Here is a 20,507-nt window from a genome sequence, read left to right as displayed (position 1 = left end):
GGCCACCGGCCAGACCAATGACTATAGGGCCATACCAATAATTTATATATACACTAGAGGACGCCCATGGGGTGCGGTTTTGAAGCCGCCGCCCTCCATCTTCGCACTCCCCCACGTTGTAAAAAATATTTTGGAAGTTATAGAATGTTTTTAATTTTCATGTCTGCGTTTGTTCCACGTTTATTATATTATTGACAACTTAATGTATACTTATACATTATATTGTGAGCTTAACATGAAAATATATATAAAAACATTTCCCTAAAGTATGATTTTGTAATGTTACTGTCCCCTCTACAAAAAAAAACGTAAATACATGTATTTTTTCCCCCCTTGAAACCATTAATTAAAATACTGTAGAATTCCATCCACTCCTATCGAGGACTGCTTCTAGTTCTAGGTAGGGGCAATATGGCCGACCGGTGGCTTCAAATTCTCTCGTTGGCCAGTACATAGCATTAGCAATCCAGGGTTTATATACATCATTTATCCAAACATATCTGTCATCGGGACAGACACATCTGTACGGTGGTGGTCCTTCAAACCCAAAACGTATCGTCTAAACGCAACATATCTAGCGTGACAATGCCTGTACAAAGTTTACCGATTCGAGACTCTGCCTTCCATGTGCGACTGCTGCATCAATACTTGATTCTGCTGAAGAATTACCCAATTCTTACCAAATCCGTGACGAGGTCAGTATAGCTAACGGTAGCTAGCCTATTGAAATAGTTTGAATATAATGGGATCATTAGCTAGTTAGCTTGCAGGGGTCTTTCTCGTTATCTTATAGCTGACTAGTGTAACACCTAACAATTGACAACAATTACAACTGATCACTCATACAGAAATTGTTCTTAACTGACTTGCCTTGTAAAAAAAAAATGCATTAACTAATTAGTGGTAGACAGCGTAAGGGTATGGAGCTACTTTGCAAACTATGCCTAGGCAAGGTAAACATATCCTTTTGCCAAGACCTTTCTACTTTGCTCTGTCTGTTTTCAGCCAATCAGCCTCTGCTCTAAGAACCTCCCTCATCTTTCCTGACAACAATTGCTGTCATAGTTGCATTGTTTCAATGCACTTCAAGAATAAACTTTCTTCAATCTTTAACCACTACCATGGCATGAGTACAAATAAATGGTCAACATCTTTTTCAGTGGCATTCTCTCAGCAATGGGAAATCTTCTATCGCAAGCATTGGAAGCTAAACGAAAGGCCAAAGAAGGGATCCCAGTGAAGGAGATTGACATTTCAGGACCTGCCCGCTTTGCCTTTTATGGGTAGGCATGTGATTAAAATCAGGTCCAAATCACTTGAATTCGTTTAAAAAAAATTGCAATGTACTGTATAATGAACACAGCTATTGAAATTTCCCGTTTTTGTTTCAGGTTGCTCATTACTGGGCCTGTAAGCCATTACTTTTATCAACTTATGGAGGTGTTGATGCCTACCACTGTTCCATACTGCATGGTGAAACGCTTGCTCTTGGATCGCCTTATCTTCGCCCCTGCATTCCTGCTGCTTTTCTTCTTTGTTATGAACATCCTGGAGGTAAGTCAGCTTCTCCACTATGGAGTCTCCTGTACAATACACCTGACTAGCCCATTCATAGACGCTACTGACTTTAGCGCCTATTGACGATAGTATCTTCTGGCCCGAGGGGGAACATACATTTCTTCTGTTTCTTATATTTTCCAAAACTGTATCGTTCATATCAGCGAGAAATCATTTTCAAAAAACAAAAGTTTATATTACCACACAAATTTATAGAGTTCCCACGCGAACATATTTCCATGTTACAGCGTTCGTTTATAGAAAAAAGATGCAAGACAGTCCTTGGGCTATAAGCAGTAACATTAGGTTCCTTTAGTCCATTATTACTGACCAACTCTCCCTGCTTGGATCAGATAGCACTGTCTTGTATAAAAATGTAAAAAATACTCTGTGTAGTTCAAACTTTATGCAGGGACTGCCTCTTAGTCTGTCAGTTTAGGTTGGCCCTAGTGAAATTATGCAGTACTACTCAGACAGTTAATTTCCATTAGTGGTTCATTAATTACATTCTAATCCAGACTATTGCCATGGCTGAACATTCATTTTCATCCATTCTAATGCTATTTTAGGGTAAGCGGTGGGCAGACTTCCAGAGCAAAGTGAATAGTAGTTATTGGCCTGCCTTGAAGATGAACTGGAAAGTGTGGACCCCCTTCCAGTTCATCAACATCAACTATGTGGCTTTAGAGGTGAGCAGTTCTCAGTGGCTTTTCTTTTATGCATTAATCTGGAATGTAGTGGTGCTCTGTTACCAATATGTGTTGTTGTGTTTTCAGTTTCGAGTGCTGTTTGCCAACATGGTGGCCTTATTTTGGTATGCTTACCTTGCGTCTGTGAGGAAGTGAGACTCCCAAGATCTTCTCCCTGATGACTGAAGTAAGAAGGCACCGGGTGTGCCTCTGAAGCTGCAGAATGTTACAAGGACAGGCCTGTGAATGCCAAGATGGTACAACCAGGCAAATTGACTGGGGTGATGCGAAGGACTTCACTCGCATACTACAAAAGTACTACACTAACGAAATCATAACACATCTAATGGGTTGTTCACATGCAGAATAACCGATAACTAAAATGTTCAATGTTAATTCTTACTACTGAAATTTCCAATCTTAAATTAATTGTGCCAAGGTGTATTTTGGTTTGAACAATGATAAATACATGTTACCTATTCTTGATAGATACAAATGTATATTATAATTTAAGATGAAGCAAATGTGCTGTAGGAAGTTAATATCAGTAACTATTTCAACCTTGAAGGAAATTCATTTAACACCATATGAATATGCAATGTTAAGATTTATCAGACCATTGTGTATATTGCTGACAAGGCTGGCCTGTAGTTTCCTCATGTGGACTGCCTTCAGTTTAGTTTGAGTCTCAACTCAACTGTAAATGTTACTGCTCTTTCTGTCTCTATCAGGTCAAATAAGGGAGCAACAGCACATCGGACTGAAACTGCCAAAGTATTTTACATCCTGATGCATTTGATTTAACTGTATTTTATAAATGAAAGCAAAAACCAGTCCATTACATTGTTGCTTTAACTTTTGTTTTGAGTTGGAGCCATGACAATGATGGTAGACTGAGTTTTATACTTGGTTATTACTTTATTACAATGTCATTAACATTATTTCAACAAAAGCCAATATCAGCCATGCTTAATTTAAAAGTTTACAACTGACTACAAAATTAACACGGGTAATTTTTGGACAAGATAGCTTTTTCTCTACAGACATGGAATGCATAATAAGTTAAGGGCTTCAGGTGACCGGGGGTTTCAGGTCGATACTGGGTGTCTTCAGCCTCCCCTTAGACGGAGCGTCAGGTGAATAGTGCTTAGATTTCTGACACCATAGTCTTCCAGTTTCTTTCTATCATCGAGCTGCTTGCCCTCGTGAATCAGCCTCTGTTGGTCGGCTGGGACTCCCTCCTTGTTTTGGACCTTGGCTTTGAACTGGGTTACAGTCTCACCTGACACCACCTCATATGTGTGCGTCTGGCCCTTTTCGTTTTTCAGGAACACCTGGATATGAGTGGGTTCTGTAATTAGCACCATCACTTTGGATCCTGAATGCAGGCCATAGTCACTCAAAGTTTTTGAATCATCGCTGAGACTGATGTTGTTCCCATTGACACCTGACAGCCTCTGCCTTTCTATGGCCACTCCAAAGTGTTTGTTGATCAGATTCTTGAGTGACCCCAGAGTGGTGTGTGGCTGAACCGTCAGGGGATGTGAGTCCCCATTCAACAGTGTTATAGTGAGTTCCATGATAGATATCTGAAAGAGGATTATGTATTATTTACAATAGCATAGCTCAATTGAATGATTTATTCTTAACAGTTCACTTAAAGCCTGCTGGTATAATGCTTTATAACTGGCTGAAAGCATTTATGATACTTTATCTTTTGTCTCTATCAGCATTTCTGCTGACTCAAATGGTTGGAATTTAGTGAGAATCATTATGAGATGATTGACAGACATAAGTTGGTATTATCATACATGCTCATGACAATTTATACAACATATTATAACCTTTATATTAACCTACAGGATTCAAGGTTACTATTGATTCAGCCCATTGCAATAACTAAAATAATGTGCAAGATAATTGGTTGATAGCTATTTAGCTTTAACAGCAGAGTTATATAAAGTAATATAGCCTAATGATGAAAAAAATACTTACCTTTTTCAGTAGATATTGTTGAGAAGTCCCTTGTTGTGAAGTCTTGCAAACGGTTTCAACAAATAGTTTTGAGGAATCGGTATGTTGACAAAAACAACTTCTGTGATTGAAGATGGTGACCGTGTACAGCTGAGCCTGGTATATAACAGCTGCTCTGCCCCGCCCCTCAAATTCAGATTCGTTTTCCCTCTCGTCCTCTCACCACTTTCGGTTTCTATTCTCTGATAATAATGATGTAGTCTGCTGCTATTTATAGAAAGGTGTGTGCAATAAATTGTTTGTTTGTTATTGTTGAGTTAAGACTTAGAACAGAGTAAGAGCCGAAACCCCATGAAATAAACTAGCCCAATGACTTGCTCCCATTCCAAGGATGTAAAAAAATATATATTTCGTTGGCATTTATACATATCACACAAACATGTATAAAGCTCATTCCCTATAATTCTAGACAATTCCATCATTCCCTATAATTCTAGACAATTCCCTATCATTCACACAGACACTATGTCGGACACCAGAAAGAGAAACCATGATAGATCATTCCCTATAATTCTAGACAATTCCCTATCATTCACACAGACACTATGTCAGACACCAGAAAGAGAAACCATGATAGATCATTCCCTATAATTCTAGACAATTCCCTATCATTCACACAGACACTATGTCGGACAACAGAAAGAGAAACCTAATATCATTGTCGATGAAACCCCATCCTTGGGGAAACCCAGGCCCAGATTATACTGATAATGACTAACAACTGCAGGTATCTTGTGATACGTCAGACATACGTGAGTGCAGAGGGAATTTTAACAGCAATACAAATAGACACACCCTGCCTCACAAGTCAGCAGTTGAACCATCACGTGTTATTGTCAGCAGTTGAACCATATGGCTTTCGGACTTCACGTCTCAGACTACCCAAAGTTATTCACCCTCATCTTCTCTAGTACAAACTGTAACCAGTGGAAGTACAGTTACTTGCATGTTCTCCAGTAAAGCCTATTTTATTTCTGCATCTGTGGACATCTCCAAGAGTTAATGACCTCTGTGCATTTTACTAATGTAATTGTAATGAGTCAGAACTGATGTCAGCTTAGGTAAGTGGTGTTGAAAGCTGTTCAGAGACTACTGAGAAGTACAGTGCATTCAGAAAGTATTCAGACCCCTTGACTTTTTCCACATTTTGATACGTTACACCCTTATTGTAAAATCTATTCAATGGTTTAATTTCCTCATCAATGTACACACACTACCCCATGACAAAGCAAAAACAGGTTTTTATAAATGTTTGCAAATGTATTATAAATAAGAACAAATCATATTTAACAATATCCCGACCCTTTACTCAGTATTTTGTTGAAGCACCTTTGGCAGCGATTACAGCCTGAGTCTTCTTGGGTATCACGCCTCAAGCCTGGCACACCTGTATTTGTGGAGTTTCTCACATTCTTCTCTGGAAATCCATTCAAGCTGTCAGGTTGAATGTGGCGCGTCGCTGCACAGCTATTTTCAGGTCTCTAGAGATGTTTGATCAGGTTCGAGTCTGGACTCTGGCTGAGCCACTCAAGGACATTCAGAGACTTGTCCCAATGCCACTCCTGCGTTGTCTTGGCTGTGTGCTAAGGGTCGTTGTCCTGTTGGAAGGTGAGCCTTCGCCCCAGTCTAAGGTCCTGAGCGCTCTGGAGCAGGTTTTCATCAAGTATCTCTCCATGTAAATAGTCTGGTGTCCATTTGATTAATTGTTCAGCAGTCTTATGGCTTGGGGGTAGAAGCTGTTAAGGAGCCTTTTGGTCCTAGACTTGGCGCTCCGGTACTGCTTGCCGTGCGGTAGCAGAGAAAACAGTCTAAGGCTTGGGTGACTGGAGTCCCAGACAATTTTTTGGCTTTCCTCTGACACCTTTTTATTTTCATTTTTCACCTTTATTTAACCAGGTAGGCAAGTTGAAAACAAGTTCTCATTTACAATTGCGACCTGGCCAAGATAAAGCAAAGCAGTTCGACACATACAACGACACAGAGTTACACATGGAGTAAAACAAACATACAGTCAATAATACAGTATAAAGAAGTCTATATACGATGTGAGCAAATGAGGTGAGATAAGGGAGGTGAAGGCAAAAAAAGGCCATGGTGGCAAAGTAAATACAATATAGCAAGTAAAACACTGGAATGGTAGATTTGCAGTGGAAGAATGTGCAAAGTAGAAATAAAAATAATGGGGTGCAAAGGAGCAAAATAAATAAATAAAATAAATACAGTAGGGAAAGAAGTAGTTGTTTGGGCTAAATTATAGGTGGACTATGTACAGGTGCAGTAATCTGTGAGCTGCTCTGACAGTTGGTGCTTAAAGCTAGTGAGGGAGATAAGTGTTTCCAGTTTCAGAGATTTTTGTAGTTCGTTCCAGTCATTGGCAGCAGAGAACTGAAAGGAGAGGCGGCCAAAGAAAGAATTGGTTTTGGGGTGACCAGAGAGATATACCTGCTGGAGCGTGTGCTACAGGTGGGTGATGCTATGGTGACCAGCGAGCTGAGATAAGAGGGGACTTTACCTAGCAGGGTCTTGTAGATGACATGGAGCCAGTGGGTTTGACGACGAGTATGAAGCGAGGGCCAGCCAACGAGAGCGTACAGGTCGCAATGGTGGGTAGTATATGGGGCTTTGGTGTCAAAACGGATTGCACTGTGATAGACTGCATCCAATTTGTTGATTAGGGTATTGGAGGCTATTTTGTAAATGACATCGCCGAAGTCGAGGATTGGTAGGATGGTCAGTTTTACAAGGGTATGTTTGGCAGCATGCGTGAAGGATGCTTTGTTGCGAAATAGGAAGCCAATTCTAGATTTAACTTTGGATTAGAGATGTTTGATGTGGGTCTGGAAGGAGAGTTTACAGTCTAACCAGACACCTAGGTATTTGTAGTTGTCCACGTATTCTAAGTCAGAGCCGTCCAGAGTAGTGATGTTGGACAGGCGGGCAGGTGCAGGCAGCGATCGGTTGAAGAGCATGCATTTGGTTTTACTTGTATCTAAGAGCAATTAGAGGCCACGGAGGGAGAGTTGTATGGCATTGAAGCTTGCCTGGAGGGTTGTTAACACAGTGTCCAAAGAAGGGCCAGAAGTATACAGAATGGTGTCGTCTGCGTAGAGGTGGATCAGACACTCACCAGCAGCAAGAGCGACATCATTGATGTATACAGAGAAGAGAGTCGGTCCAAGAATTGAACCCTGTGGCACCCCCATAGAGACTGCCAGAGGTCCAGACAGCAGACCCTCCGATTTGACACACTGAACTCTATCAGAGAAGTAGTTGGTGAACCAGGCGAGGCAATCATTTGAGAAACCAAGGCTGTCGAGTTTGCCGACCTTATATAGGTCCTGGGTGGCACGAAGCTTGGCCCCAGTGATGCCCATCAAGAAGTCCAGGATCCAGTTGCAGAGGGTGGTGTTTAGTCCCAGGGTCCTGAGCTTAGTGATGAGCTTCTTGGACACTATGGTGTTGAATGATGAGCTGTAGTCAATGGTCAGCATTTTCACATAGGTGTTCCTTTTGTCCAGGTGGGAAAGGGCAGTGTGGAGTGCGATTGAAATTGTCATCTGTGGATCTGTTGGGGCGGTGTGTGAATTGGAATGGGTCTTGGGATTCACAATTAAAATTCAAAGAGGTCCAGCGACTAACATTTTCTCCCCCCAAAGGTCCAAACCATTAAAATGTCTAACGTGCGCTATGATTTGGGGGCATATGTAGTTCTTGTATATGTATAGCCAATAAATTAAGTACTACATTTCAATAACATTTCAACAATATTTATTACACATTTTCAATGCAGACACATTGAACATGAGGTAAAATAAATATGCAGATGAATTAAATTAGGCTTATCACAAATGTTCTCATTTCAAGCATTTCAAGCAAAACAGGACTCTGCATCTTCACACAAAAATAACAAAAGTGCCTGTTTCTGAAAAAAGTGCTTTGATTTTTGAACAGATAAGAAACCACACGTTTAATATTTCTCTTTCCTACTCTCTCCCACTTCACTTCTCCATCTCTCGTCTTTAGTGAGAGAAATTGGCTTTTGCTTGGCCTGCCAGTAATTTGAACTTTGGCTGGAATGGAGTCAGTGCCATTCTCATGCACATATGTACAGTTGAAGTCGGAAGTTTACATACACCTTAGCCAAATACATTTCAACTCAGTTATCCACAATTACTGACATTTAATCCTACTAAAAATTCCCTGTCTTAGGTCAGTTAGGATCACCACTTTATTTTAAGAATGTGAAATGTCAGAATAATAGAAGAGAGAATGATTGATTTCAGCTTTAATTTCTTTCATCACATTCCCAGTGGGTCAGAAGTTTACATACACTCAATTGGTATTTGGTAGCATTGCCTTTAAATTGTTTAACTTGGGTCAAACATTTAGGGTAGCCTTCCACAAGCTTCCCACAATACGTTGGTGAATTTTGGCCCATTCCTCCTGATAGAGCTGGTGTAACTGAGTCAGGCTTGTAGGCCTCCTTGCTCACACACACTTTTTCAGTTCTGCCCAAAAATGTTCTATAGGATTGAGGTCAGGGCTTTGTGATGTCCACTCCAATACCTTCATGTCCTTATGCCATTTTGCCACAACGTTAGAAGTATGCTTGAGGTCATTGTCCATTTGGAAGACCTATTTGCGACTAAGCTTTAACTTCCTGACTGGTGTCTTGAGATGTTGCTTCAATATATCCACATAATTTTCCAACCACATGATGCTGTCTATTTTGTGAAGTGCACCATTCCATCCTGCAGCAAGACACCCCCACAACATGATGCTGCCACCCCCGTGCCTCACGGTTGGGATGGTGTTCTTCGGCTTGCAAGCCTCCCCTTTTTTCCTCCAAAAATAATGATGGTCATTATGGCCAAACAGTTCTATTTTTGTTTTATCAGACCAGAGGACATTTCTCCGAAAAGTACGATCTTTGTCACCATGTGCAGTTGCTAACCGTAGTCTGGCTTTTTTATGGCGGTTTTGGTGCAGTGGCTTCTTCCTTGCTGAGCAGCCTTTCAAGTTATGTCGATGTAGGACTTGCTTTGCTGTGGATATAGATACTATTGTACCTGTTTCCTGCAGCATCTTCACAAGGTCATTTGCTGTTGTTCTGGGATTGATTTGCACTTTTCGCACCAAAGTACATTCATCTCTAGGAGACAGAACGCGTCTCCTTCCTGAGCGGTATGACGGCTGCGTGGTCCCATGGTGTTTATACTTGTGTACTATTGTTTGTACAGATGAATGTGGTACCTTCAGGCGTTTGGAAATTGCTCACAAGGATGAACCAGACTTGTGGAGGTCTACAATATTTTTTCTGAAGTCTTTGATGATTTCTTTTGATTTTCCCATGATGTCAAACAAAGAGGCACTGAGTTTGAAAGTAGGCCTTGAAATACATCCACAGGTACCTCCAGGCACCTTCAATTGACTCAAATGATGTCAATTCGCCTATCAGAAACTTCTGAAGCCATGACTTAATTTTCTGTAATTTTCCAAGCTGATTAAAGGCACAGTCAACTTGGTGTATGTAAACTTCTGACCCACGGAAATTGTTATACAGTGAATTATAAGTGAAATAATCTGTCTGTAAACAATTGTGGGAAAAATTACTTGTCATGCACAAAGTAGATGTCCTAACCGACTTGCCAAAACTATAGTTTGTTAATAAGACATTTGTGGAGTGGTTGAAAAACCTAAGTGTATGTTAACTTCCGACTTCAACTGTAGGTTCTCATTGGTGAGTCTAGAACGGTACTTATTTCTGAATGATGTTCATAGTGTAGAAAGAAGACTCACAACTGTATATGGAGCCAAACATGGTCAAGGTGTGTAGTGCTACTTTGGTTAGACCAGGGAAAACAGTCTCAGACACAGCCTGCAGCCAGAAAGTGTCATGATCAGTTAGTTGAAAGTGCAACATTTGCTTGCGGATCAATCAGTTCAATCTATAGAGATTGTGGCGGATGAATCATAATTAGTTGGGTTACATAGATAATTAAGATGTTTTATTTGCATAATTTGCTTATGTGAGATACTTGTCATTAGAATGTATCCTTTTGGACTATAGTGTTGTCAGTTGCACTTTTCCCTAAGCTGGGGCTCAGTCACTTTGGGCCCAGAGAGGGGAGAGGTCAGGCTTGTCTTTCACATGTCCCTGGTTCTATGCAGAATATCAAAAAGGGAAGAGGACAGAATGGAACATTGTCTTCATATGTGAATGTGTCTTTACCTATTCTTAAACCATGTGAAGGGATGGCGTGATTAATAGGGAACCAATTACTTGTCTCCACAATGTCTGTGTGCCAGTCACTCCCTCCTTTTCCCATTGGGGGGAGGTGTATGGCAGTGTCTGGAAACATTGTATGTCCTCTCTGATCTTACACTTATCCTGGGATAGTGTATGACCCAGAGGCTCACTCCCCTCAGTGAGCTTGTGCAGGAGTGGGGTCAAGAGGCGGTTTACTTGAGATGGGAGTATCTAGAGTTGACAATTGATATATGGCATTGGATGAGTTGGTGTTTTTGTACTATGAAGTACCAGGAACGAGATTAGAACCTCGTCTGAGGGACCAAACTCAACGATAATTTATAGCGAATGTTATCTGGCTAAGGGATACTCCTTTCTCAACAAAAAGTCTTTCTTTGTGAACTGTTCCTAAGATCTGTGGTTCATCATGTAAGTTGAGAGGGGTGTATCTTGGCTATAAAAGATCTTTGTATTTTTCTGTAGTCACTTCTCAACGGTTCATTAGAAATAGTGAATTGTTGAAAGTCAAACGCTAAAGCTTATTATTATGGGGCGGCAGGGTGGCCTAGTGGTTAGAGCGTTGGACTAGTAACCGGAAGGTTTCAAGTTCAAACACCCGAGCTGTCGTTCTGCCCCTGAACAGGCAGTTAACCCACGAGGCCGTCATTGAAAATATGAATTTGTTCTTAACTGACTTGCCTAGTTAAATAAAGGTAAAATAAATAGAAATATGTAGTTTAAGTATAATTCTGACTGGTGTGTAGTTTGTAACTCTCCTCATTTGGTAAAGCAGAAATATGCCACCACAAGATCCAGCATGTGCCCACTTGAAGGTCTGTGTCACCTTCTTTGACAATCCCCTGACATCTGTGATGAGGAATGGATTCTCAATGATAAGGTGCTGCTGTCCAAGGCTTAAGCTGTCAATGTGATTTCTGAAGTTCCCAATCAGCTTATCTATGAAGTGAACATGAGGAGAAACATTTCTCTCACCCTGAATCAGTTCCTGCACTTTTGGGAAGTGTGCACAGTCTCCTTGAAGATCTTCCTTGAACACTTCCAGTGTCCTCTGGACAGATGTCATCAAATCACAAACTGTATTGTTCTTGCCCTGTAGTTTCACGTTGAGCTCATGAAGGTGTGATGTGATGTCTACCAAAAAGCAACAGTATCCATTTTGCTCTCGTCTTGCAAAAAATAGTGAAAACTGTGTTGCCTTCTGACTTGAGCTGTACTAGGAAAGCTGTTATCTCCTTTTGAATGGACCAAAAGCGTTGCAACAACCTGCCTTTACTGTGCCATCTTACATTGTTGTGCAGCAGTAGGTCATTTGCCTCCACTTCTTTCAGGAATTCTCTCAGCAGGTGATGTTGATGAGATGAGGATGCCCCGTCCCGCCCCTCAAATTCCAATTCGTTTTCCCTCTCTGCCTCCCACCACTTTCGGTTTCTATTCTCTGATAATAATGATGTAGTCAGCTTCTATTTATAGAAAGTTGTCTTCAATAAATCATTTTTGTTATTGTTGACTTAGAACAAATTACTAAGCTAAACCCCATGAAATAAAGCAGCCCAATGACTTGCACCCATTCCAAGAATGTCATCATTTTTTTACAGTACCAGTCAAACGTTTGGACACCTACTTATTCAATGATTTTTCTTTATTTAAAAAAAAACTATTTTCTACATTGTAGAGTAATAGTGAAGACATCAACATGTTGAAATAACACCAAAAATAACCAAAAAACTGTTAAACAAATCAAAATATATTTTATATTTGAGATTCTTCAAAGTAGCCACCCTTTGCCTAGACAGCTTTGCACACACTTGGCATTCTCTCAACCAGCCTCACCTGGAATGCTTTTCCAACAGTCTTGAAGGAGTTCCCACATATGCGGAGCACTTGTTGGGTGCTTTTCCTTCATTCCGGGGTCCAACTCATCCCACACCATCTCAATTGGTTTGAGGTCGGGTGATTGTGGAGGCCAGGTCATCTGATGCAACACTCCTTCACTCTCCTTCTTGGTCAAATAGCCCTTACACAGCTTGGAGGTGTGTTGGATCATTGTCCTGTTGAAAAACAAATGTCCCTCTCTGTACTTTGCTCCATTCATCTTTTCCTCGATCCTGATTAGTCTCTCAGTCCCTGTTGCTGAAAAATATCCCCACAGCATGAAGCTGCCACCACCATGCTTCACCACCATGCTTCACCGTAGGGATGGTGCCATTTTTCCTCCAGACGTGATGCTTGGCATTCAGGCCAAAGAATTCAATCTTGGTTTCATCAGACCAGAGAATCTTGTTTCTCATAGCCAGAGTCCTTTAGATGCCTTTGGTAAACTCAAAGCGGGATGTCGTGCCTTTTACTGAGAAGTGGCTTCTGTCTGGCCACTCTACCATAAAGGCCTGATAGGTGGAGAGCTGCAGAGATGGTTGTCCATCTGGAACAGGTATTCCCAAACAGGAATATGCGCAATGCCGTCAGGGGAACGCCATATTAAAATGTGATTCACGTTTTTTTATTTTTTATTACAATTATAATTTTTTTTAAATGGTGTTTACGTTTTCAAACAGCACATTTATATTTTCCAATTATACATTTGGGTGAGGGTTTTTTTCTCACCTGAGCAGCTTCATTTCACTACCAAAAATAAAATTGAACCATCTCATGTTGAGCGAAATAAAAACACAATGTCAAACAGAGGTAGCCTAGTTAAATGTTTGAAGGGGTACGGGACTGTAAAGAGTTTGGTAACCACTGTTCTGGAAGGTTCTCCCATCTCCATTGAGGAACTCTTGAGCTCTGTCAGAGTGACTATCGGGTTCTTGGTCACCTCCCTGACCAAAGCTCCTTCTCCCCCGATTGCTCAGTTTGGCCCGAGCGTCCAGCTCTAAGAAGAGTCTTGGTGGTCCAAACTTTTTCCATTTAAGAATGATGGAGGCCACTGTGTTCTTGGGGACCTTCAATAGTGCAGAAATGATTTGGTACACTTCCCCAGATCTGTGCCTCGACACAATCCTGTCTCGGGGCTCTACGGACAATTCCTTCGACCTCATGGCTCGGTTTTTGCTCTGACATGCACTGTCAACTGTGGGACCTTATATAGACAGGTGTGTGCCTTTACAAATCATGTCCAATCAATTGAATTTACCACAAGTGGACTCCTAGTTGTAGAAACATCTCAAGGATGATCAATGAAACAGGATGCACCTGAGCTCAATTTTGAGTCTCAAAGCAAAGGGTCTGCCTAGTTATGTAAAAAGCTATGATTTTATTTTGTATACATTTGCAAAAATGTCTAAAAACCTGTTTTCATTATGTCATTATAGGGTATTGTGTGTAGATTGACGAGGGGAACAATTATTTAATTTATTTTAGAATATGGATGTAATGTAACAAAACATTTCACCTCTGATGTCCTGTTAGTAAAATTCAAATACATTTTACATTACAGATGTGCCTTGAGGCAGAATTCTTGGTCATTCTAATTTCTGTAATGAACAGAGAGTACTTGGGTGTTGATCTTCTCAGGCGTATGACTTCAGTTACAGTCAAGGTGTAAGATGCTCAACTTTAACTAAAAAGGCCGATTGTGAAGGTGTACCGAAAATGTATGTATGGTATACTTATGCTACAACAGTTAACTAGGGAGCCTATATGAGCCTCAGCGGGTCTCAGAGACATGTCAAGGGGCCTGGGATACACACAAATTGGCTGGCGAACACTATTTGGCATGACAGACCCTCAAGGGGGAAAAAACGAACAAACCAACATATCACACATTTTAGTTAGTTACTGTTCGAGCTGCAAAACATGACATGCAGCCCTCGAAACGTTTGTGGATTAAAAGTGTTTGTGTCCAATGGCGCTACCTGATGAATATGGTAGAAGCTTTTTTGACGGAACCTGAAGTAACGGAACCGGAAGCTAGCCTAGCTAACTTGAAGCAGCATAGAGAACCACCAAGATACTTTTGAGGCTACCGTTCTCCGGGATAAGTGAAAAATAGCATTATACAAGTTTTTGAAAATAAGAACAGCAACCACAAGGGTTGCAAATCTGGTCAGCGACACAGGAATGTAGGTGAGCTATCATGAGCTCTTCCGCAAACACAAAACATGACACACGAGTCGGCAAGGCTAGCTAACGAATTATTGTTGACAACTTGGTCTCTATGTACTGAATGAATGGGATAACCTGGAGTAAAGGTGAGCACGGTTTGGGAATGTAGGAAACTACTACGAGGCGATATGCAACGTATTTTTCTGTTTGAAATATATTCACAAACTAACTAGTTAGCTAACTACTGTCCCGACCCCAGCCATGTTATCCCGTTTTGGAAGGTAATATCCCATGAATAACTAAGCTAGCTTTAGTGTAACTTGTTAGAAATCTTACCGAGCCTGGCTGGGATTTCGCCTCACATGGTGGTTGAACCTTGGGCATTCGTCTGGGTTTCGTTAATCATTTTTGGGGGGCCACATACACATGGTTAGCTGATGTTATTGCGAGTGTAGCGAAATGCTTGTGCTTCTAGTTCCGACAGTGCAGTAATATCTAACAATTCCACAACAACTACCTTGGGGGGGGGGTTGTCCTTGATGGTCTTTTTGTCCTTCCTGTGACATCAGGTGCTATAGGTGTCCTGGAGGACAGGTAGTTGGCCCCCGGTGATTCGTTGGGCAGACCGCACCACCCTCTGGAGAGCCCTGTGGTTGCTGGCGGTGCAGTTGCCGTACCAGGCGGTGATACAACCCGATAGCATGCTCTCAATTGTGCATCTGGAAACGTTTGAGGGTTTTAGGTGCGAAGCCAAATTTATTCAGCTTTCTGAGGTTGAAGAGTTGCTGTTGCGCCATCTTCACGACACTGTCTGTGTGGGTGGACCATTTCAGTTTGTCAGTTATGTGTACACCGAGCAACTTGAAGCTTTCCACCTTCTCCACTGCTGTTCCGTCGATGTGGATAGGGGGGTGCGCCCTCTATTTCCTGTAGTCCATGATAATCTGTTTTGTTGACATTGAGTGAGAGGTTGTTTTGCTGGCACCACACTCCCAGACCCCTCACCTCCTTCCTGTAGGCTGTCTCGTCATTGTTAGTGAGCAAGCCTACTACTGTCATCTGCAAACTTGATGATTGAGTTGGAGGCGTGCATGGCCACGCAGCCATGGGTGAACAGGGAGTACAGGAGGGGGCTGAGCACACACCCTTGTGGGGCCCAAGTGTTGAGGATCAGCGAAGTGGAGATGCTACTTACCTTCACCACCTGGAGGCGGCCCGTCAGGAAGTCCAGGACCCAGGTGCACAGGATGGGGTTCAGACCCAGGGTCTCAAGCTTAAGGAGCTTGAGCTTGGAGGGTACTATGGTGTTGAATGCTGAGCTGTAGTCAATGAACAGCATTCTTACATGGGTATTCCTCTTGTCCAGATGGGATAGGGCAGTGTGATGGTGATTGCGTCGTCTGTGGACATATTGGGGTGGTATGGAAATTGAAGTGGGTCTAGGGTAGAAGGTAAGGTGGAGGTGATATGATCCTTGACTAGTCTCTCAAAGCGGACGACACAACAGTGGTAGGCTTGATTACCAACAACGACGAGACGGCCTACAGGGAGGAGGTGAGGGCCCTCGGAGTGTGGTGTCAGGAAAATAACCTCACACTCAACGTCAACAAAACTAAGGAGATGATTGTGGACTTCAGGAAACAGCAGAGGGAACACCCCCCTATCCACATCGATGGAACAGTAGTGGAGAGAGTAGCAAGTTTTAAGTTCCTCGGCATACACATCACAGACAAACTGAATTGGTCCACTCACACAGACAGCATCGTGAAGAAGGCGCAGCAGCGCCTCTTCAACCTCAGGAGGCTGAAGAAATTTGGCTTGTCACCAAAAGCACTCACAAACTTCTACAGAGGCACAATCGAGAGCATCCTGGCGGGCTGTATCACCGCCTGGTACGGCAACTGCTCCGCCCTCAACCGTAAGGCTCTCCAGAGGGTAGTGAGGTCTGCACAACGCATCATCGGGGCAAACTACCTGCCCTCCAGGACATCTACACCACCCGATGTTACAGGAAGGCCATAAAGATCATCAAGGACATCTACCACCCGAGCCACTGCCTGTTCACCCCGCTATCATCCAGAAGGCGAGGTCAGTACAGGTGCATCAAAGCTGGGACCGAGAGACTGAAAAACAGCTTCTATCTCAAGGCCATCAGAATGTTAAACAGCCACCACTAACATTGAGTGGCTGCTGCCTACACACTGACACTGACTCAACTCCAGCCACTTTAATAATGGGAATTGATGGGAAATGTTGTAAATATATACTAGCCACTTTAAACAATGCTACCTTATATAATGTTACTTACCCTACATTATTCATCTCATATGCATACCTATATACTGTACTCTATATCATCGACTGCATCCTTATGTAATACATGTATCACTAGCCACTTTAACTATGCCACTTTGTTTACATACTCATCTCACATGTATATACTGTACTCGATACCATCTACTGTATCTTGCCTATGCTGCTCTGTACCATCACTCACTCATATATCCTTATGTACATATTCTTTATCCCCTTACACTGTGTATAAGACAGTAGATTAGGAATTGTTAGTTAGATTACTTGTTGGTTATTACTGCATTGTCGGAACTAGAAGCACAAGCATTTCGCTACACTCGCATTAACATCTGCTAACCATGTGTATGTGACAAATAAAATTTGATTTGATTTGATTTGAAAAGCACTTCATGATGACAGAAGTGAGTGCTACGGGGTGATAGTTATTCAGTTACCTATGTTGTCTTGGGTACAGGAACAATGATGGCCATCTTGGAGCATGTGGGGACCTAGCTTGATATTTGAGTTTTGTGTCTATGCAGTCTTGATACATTTGACTTGTAGGGGTTGTGTGAAGTGTTAACATTTGTTTGGACATTATGAATGTGTTACTGTAATTTAATTATACCAATGTGTTTTCATTAATTGAATTCCCTTAATCTATTTTATGAGAATTTGTAAGATTCTTGTTTGCATAAAATAGACGTAGACCAGTCTTATCAATAATAGGTAACAGAATTTATTCTCGGAGCGTGCTGCCAAGTTACCACGAGCAACAGTTTATATACAATAACTTGACGTCATTTCATTGCTTGTAAAATGAATCTCCTCCTCTCGACCGAGACAAAGGGAACTGTAAAAGTATACATACAGTGTATGCAAATGAGGTAAGATAAGGGAGGTAAGGCAATAAATAGGCCATGGTGGCGAAGTAATTACAATATAGCAATTAAACACTGGAGTGATAGATGTGCAAAAGATGAGTGTGCAAGAATGGCAAAGTTTAATTACACAATTACACAATAGAGTTTTTCCTAGCCACCGTGCTTCTACACCTGCATTGCTTGCTGTTTGGGGTTTCAGGCTGGGTTTCTGTACAGCACTTTGAGATATCAGCTGAAGTACGAAGGGCTATATAAATAAATTTGATTTGATTTTGATTTGATTTAAAAGTTCATTCTGAGTTCATTCTGACCACCTAGCACATACACAGGACACACAACAAAACTGAATTAACTTTTGACTCCTCACCATTATCGATCACCACTTAGCTGACAGTTCTAACTAACAGAAAACCTAGGAATGCACTCACTGCCTTATCTAAAACACCCCAGAGCTCAGTTTCGTCGGTTCAACCATAGGTTAACTACCTTATCTGTTTACTTAATCCACAACCCATTCCTTTCTTCCCAGTTGGAATGGTGTTCATGAACTTTAATTACTCCTTGTCTGTGTCACACAATCCCTTCTTATGAACTCATATTGTTAATCAGATATAATAAAACTGAGTATAAGTTTACTTAGATACAGTTTCATTTAAAATAATACTATTGTTCAGTCATTATATCATAATTTTCCTAACAGCATGGCAGAAATTGGGGGAGGGGGGGCAGTATTCTTTGAGTTCAGGAAGTGTTAAGTATTGATAACCTTCTCTTTATTTTTTCCCATCAGGATCAGTCCTGGTAACATCATGGCAGATGGTGGGATCCAAGTGGGGAACCTTCCGGCTAACGTGACTTAATAAATTAAATGGAATATAAGATAAAATAATTTGTCCTTATTAAACTCCCCAGATCCTTTTCCATAAATTCGCTGCTCTGGCCCCCCAATGGTGGAACAAACTCCCTCACGACGCCAGGACAGCGGAGTCAATCACCACCTTTTCTTCAAGGAATACCTAGGATAGGATGTAATCCTTCTCACCCCCCCCCCCTTAAATGATTTAGATGCACTATTGTAAAGTGGCTGTTCCACTGGATGTCAGAAGGTGAATTCACCAATTTGTAAGTCGCTCTGGATAAGAGCGTCTGCTAAATGACTTAAATGTAAATGTAAATGTAAATGGATGTCGATTTAAATCGTTTGAATGCTATGATTAAGCAATAAGGTACGGTGGTGTGTGGTATATGGCCAATATACCACAGCTATGGGCAGTATGCAGTCACTCCCAAGTTGTGCAGGCAGCGATCAGCATCACAACTCTGGATGGTTCTGACTTAGAATATGTGGACAACTACAAATACCTAGGTGTCTGGTTAGACTGTAAACTGTCCTTCCAGACTCACATTAAGCATCTCCAATCCAAAATTAAATCTAGAATCGGCATCCTATTTCGCAAACAAAGCCTCCTTCATTCATGCTGCCAAACATACCCTCGTAAAACTGACGATGTATAAGGGCGATGTCATTTACAAAATAGCCTCCAACACTCTACTCAGCAAACTGGATGCAGTCTATCACAGTGCCATCTGTTTTGTCACCAAAGCCCCATATACTACCGACCACTGTGACCTGTACGCTCCCGTTGGCTGGCCCTCGCTTCATATTCGTCGCCAAACCCACTGGCTCCGGGTCATCTACAAGTCTCTGCTAGGTAAAGCCCCACCTTATCTCAGCTCACTGGTCACCATAGCAGCACCCACCAGTAGCACACATACCAGCAGGTATATTTCACTGGTCACACCCAAAGCCAATTCCTCTCTGGCTGCCTTTCCTTCCAGTTCTCTGCTGTCAATGACTGGAACGAACTACAAAAATTACTGAAGCTTGAGACTCATCTCCCTCACTAACTTTAAGCACCAGCTGTCAGAGCAGTTGCACCTGTACATAGCCCATCCAACTACCTCATCCCCATACTGTTATTTTATTTATTTTGCTCCTTTGCAACCCAGTATCTCTATTGTGTAATTAAACTTTGCCATTCTTGCACACTCATCTTTTGCACATCTATCACTCCAGTGTTTAATTGCTATATTGTAATTACTTCGCCACCATGGCCTATTTATTGCCTTACCTCCCTTATCTTACCTCATTTGCGCACACTGTATGTATACTTTTTCTACTGTATTATCGACTGTATGTTTGTTTATTCCATGTGTAACTCTGTCGTATGTGTCGAACTGCTTTGCTTTATCTTGGCCAGGTCGCAGTTGTAAATGAGAACTTGTTCTCAACTAGCCTACCTGGTTAAATAAAGGTGAAATAAAATGAAAGTTGGACAGATGATCTCAATCTCTGTGCAAGAAACACTTGGACAAACTTTAAAAAACAAATGTTAGGCTATTTTGTGGCAATTGTACCAGATGTTAAGACTACAAAACGTTGTAAATTGTATATTTGCTAGATTGACTTGTTATTTTAATAAGCATAGGCTGACTAAAATCTGTTTATGATTGTGCAATTAATTATTGCTTAGCTAGATACAGGTAGCCTATAGCCCCTGATAGGTCTACGTCTAATTTCAGGTAGCCTAGGCAAGATGTAGGTAAGATGTCGACTGAACGATTTCGCAACTTGCTTATTTCAAATTTATGGACTAATTTAATCAACATGAATAGCAAAGCTATTTCGAGGTAAGATGTGCTTCTATTGCCAAATAGCCTGCTCGAATAGGCTACTGA

At 41.6% G+C, this 20,507-nt stretch overlaps 2 protein-coding genes across 3 annotated transcripts; one reads left to right on the top strand and one right to left on the bottom strand.

Annotated features, from left to right (window-relative positions):
* The first annotated feature begins 488 nt into the window (after positions 1–488).
* pxmp2 (peroxisomal membrane protein 2) lies at positions 489–4,320 on the top strand. Of its 2 annotated transcripts, XM_064937122.1 has the most exons (6): positions 489–695; positions 1,161–1,283; positions 1,392–1,554; positions 2,127–2,246; positions 2,334–2,433; positions 2,978–4,320. In XM_064937122.1, exons 1-5 carry the CDS (start codon positions 586–588, stop codon positions 2,400–2,402), a joined length of 585 nt encoding a protein of 194 aa, XP_064793194.1. In that variant the 5' UTR covers positions 489–585; the 3' UTR covers positions 2,403–2,433; positions 2,978–4,320. The 2 variants fall into 2 exon arrangements, with proteins under 2 accessions (XP_064793194.1, XP_064793193.1); XM_064937121.1 differs by having other exon boundaries at positions 2,334–4,320.
* LOC135514012 (polyubiquitin-like) lies at positions 3,145–3,826 on the bottom strand. The gene has a single exon (XM_064937123.1). It carries the CDS (start codon positions 3,824–3,826, stop codon positions 3,356–3,358), a length of 471 nt encoding a protein of 156 aa, XP_064793195.1. The 3' UTR covers positions 3,145–3,355.
* Positions 4,321–20,507: the final 16,187 nt, after the last annotated feature.

Source organism: Oncorhynchus masou, chromosome 25 (genome assembly GCF_036934945.1).
Source record: "Oncorhynchus masou masou isolate Uvic2021 chromosome 25, UVic_Omas_1.1, whole genome shotgun sequence".
Taxonomy (NCBI): Eukaryota; Metazoa; Chordata; class Actinopteri; order Salmoniformes; family Salmonidae; genus Oncorhynchus; species Oncorhynchus masou.
The sequence above is the reverse complement of the archived record's forward strand: the minus strand, read 5'-3'. Positions and strand labels throughout refer to the sequence as shown.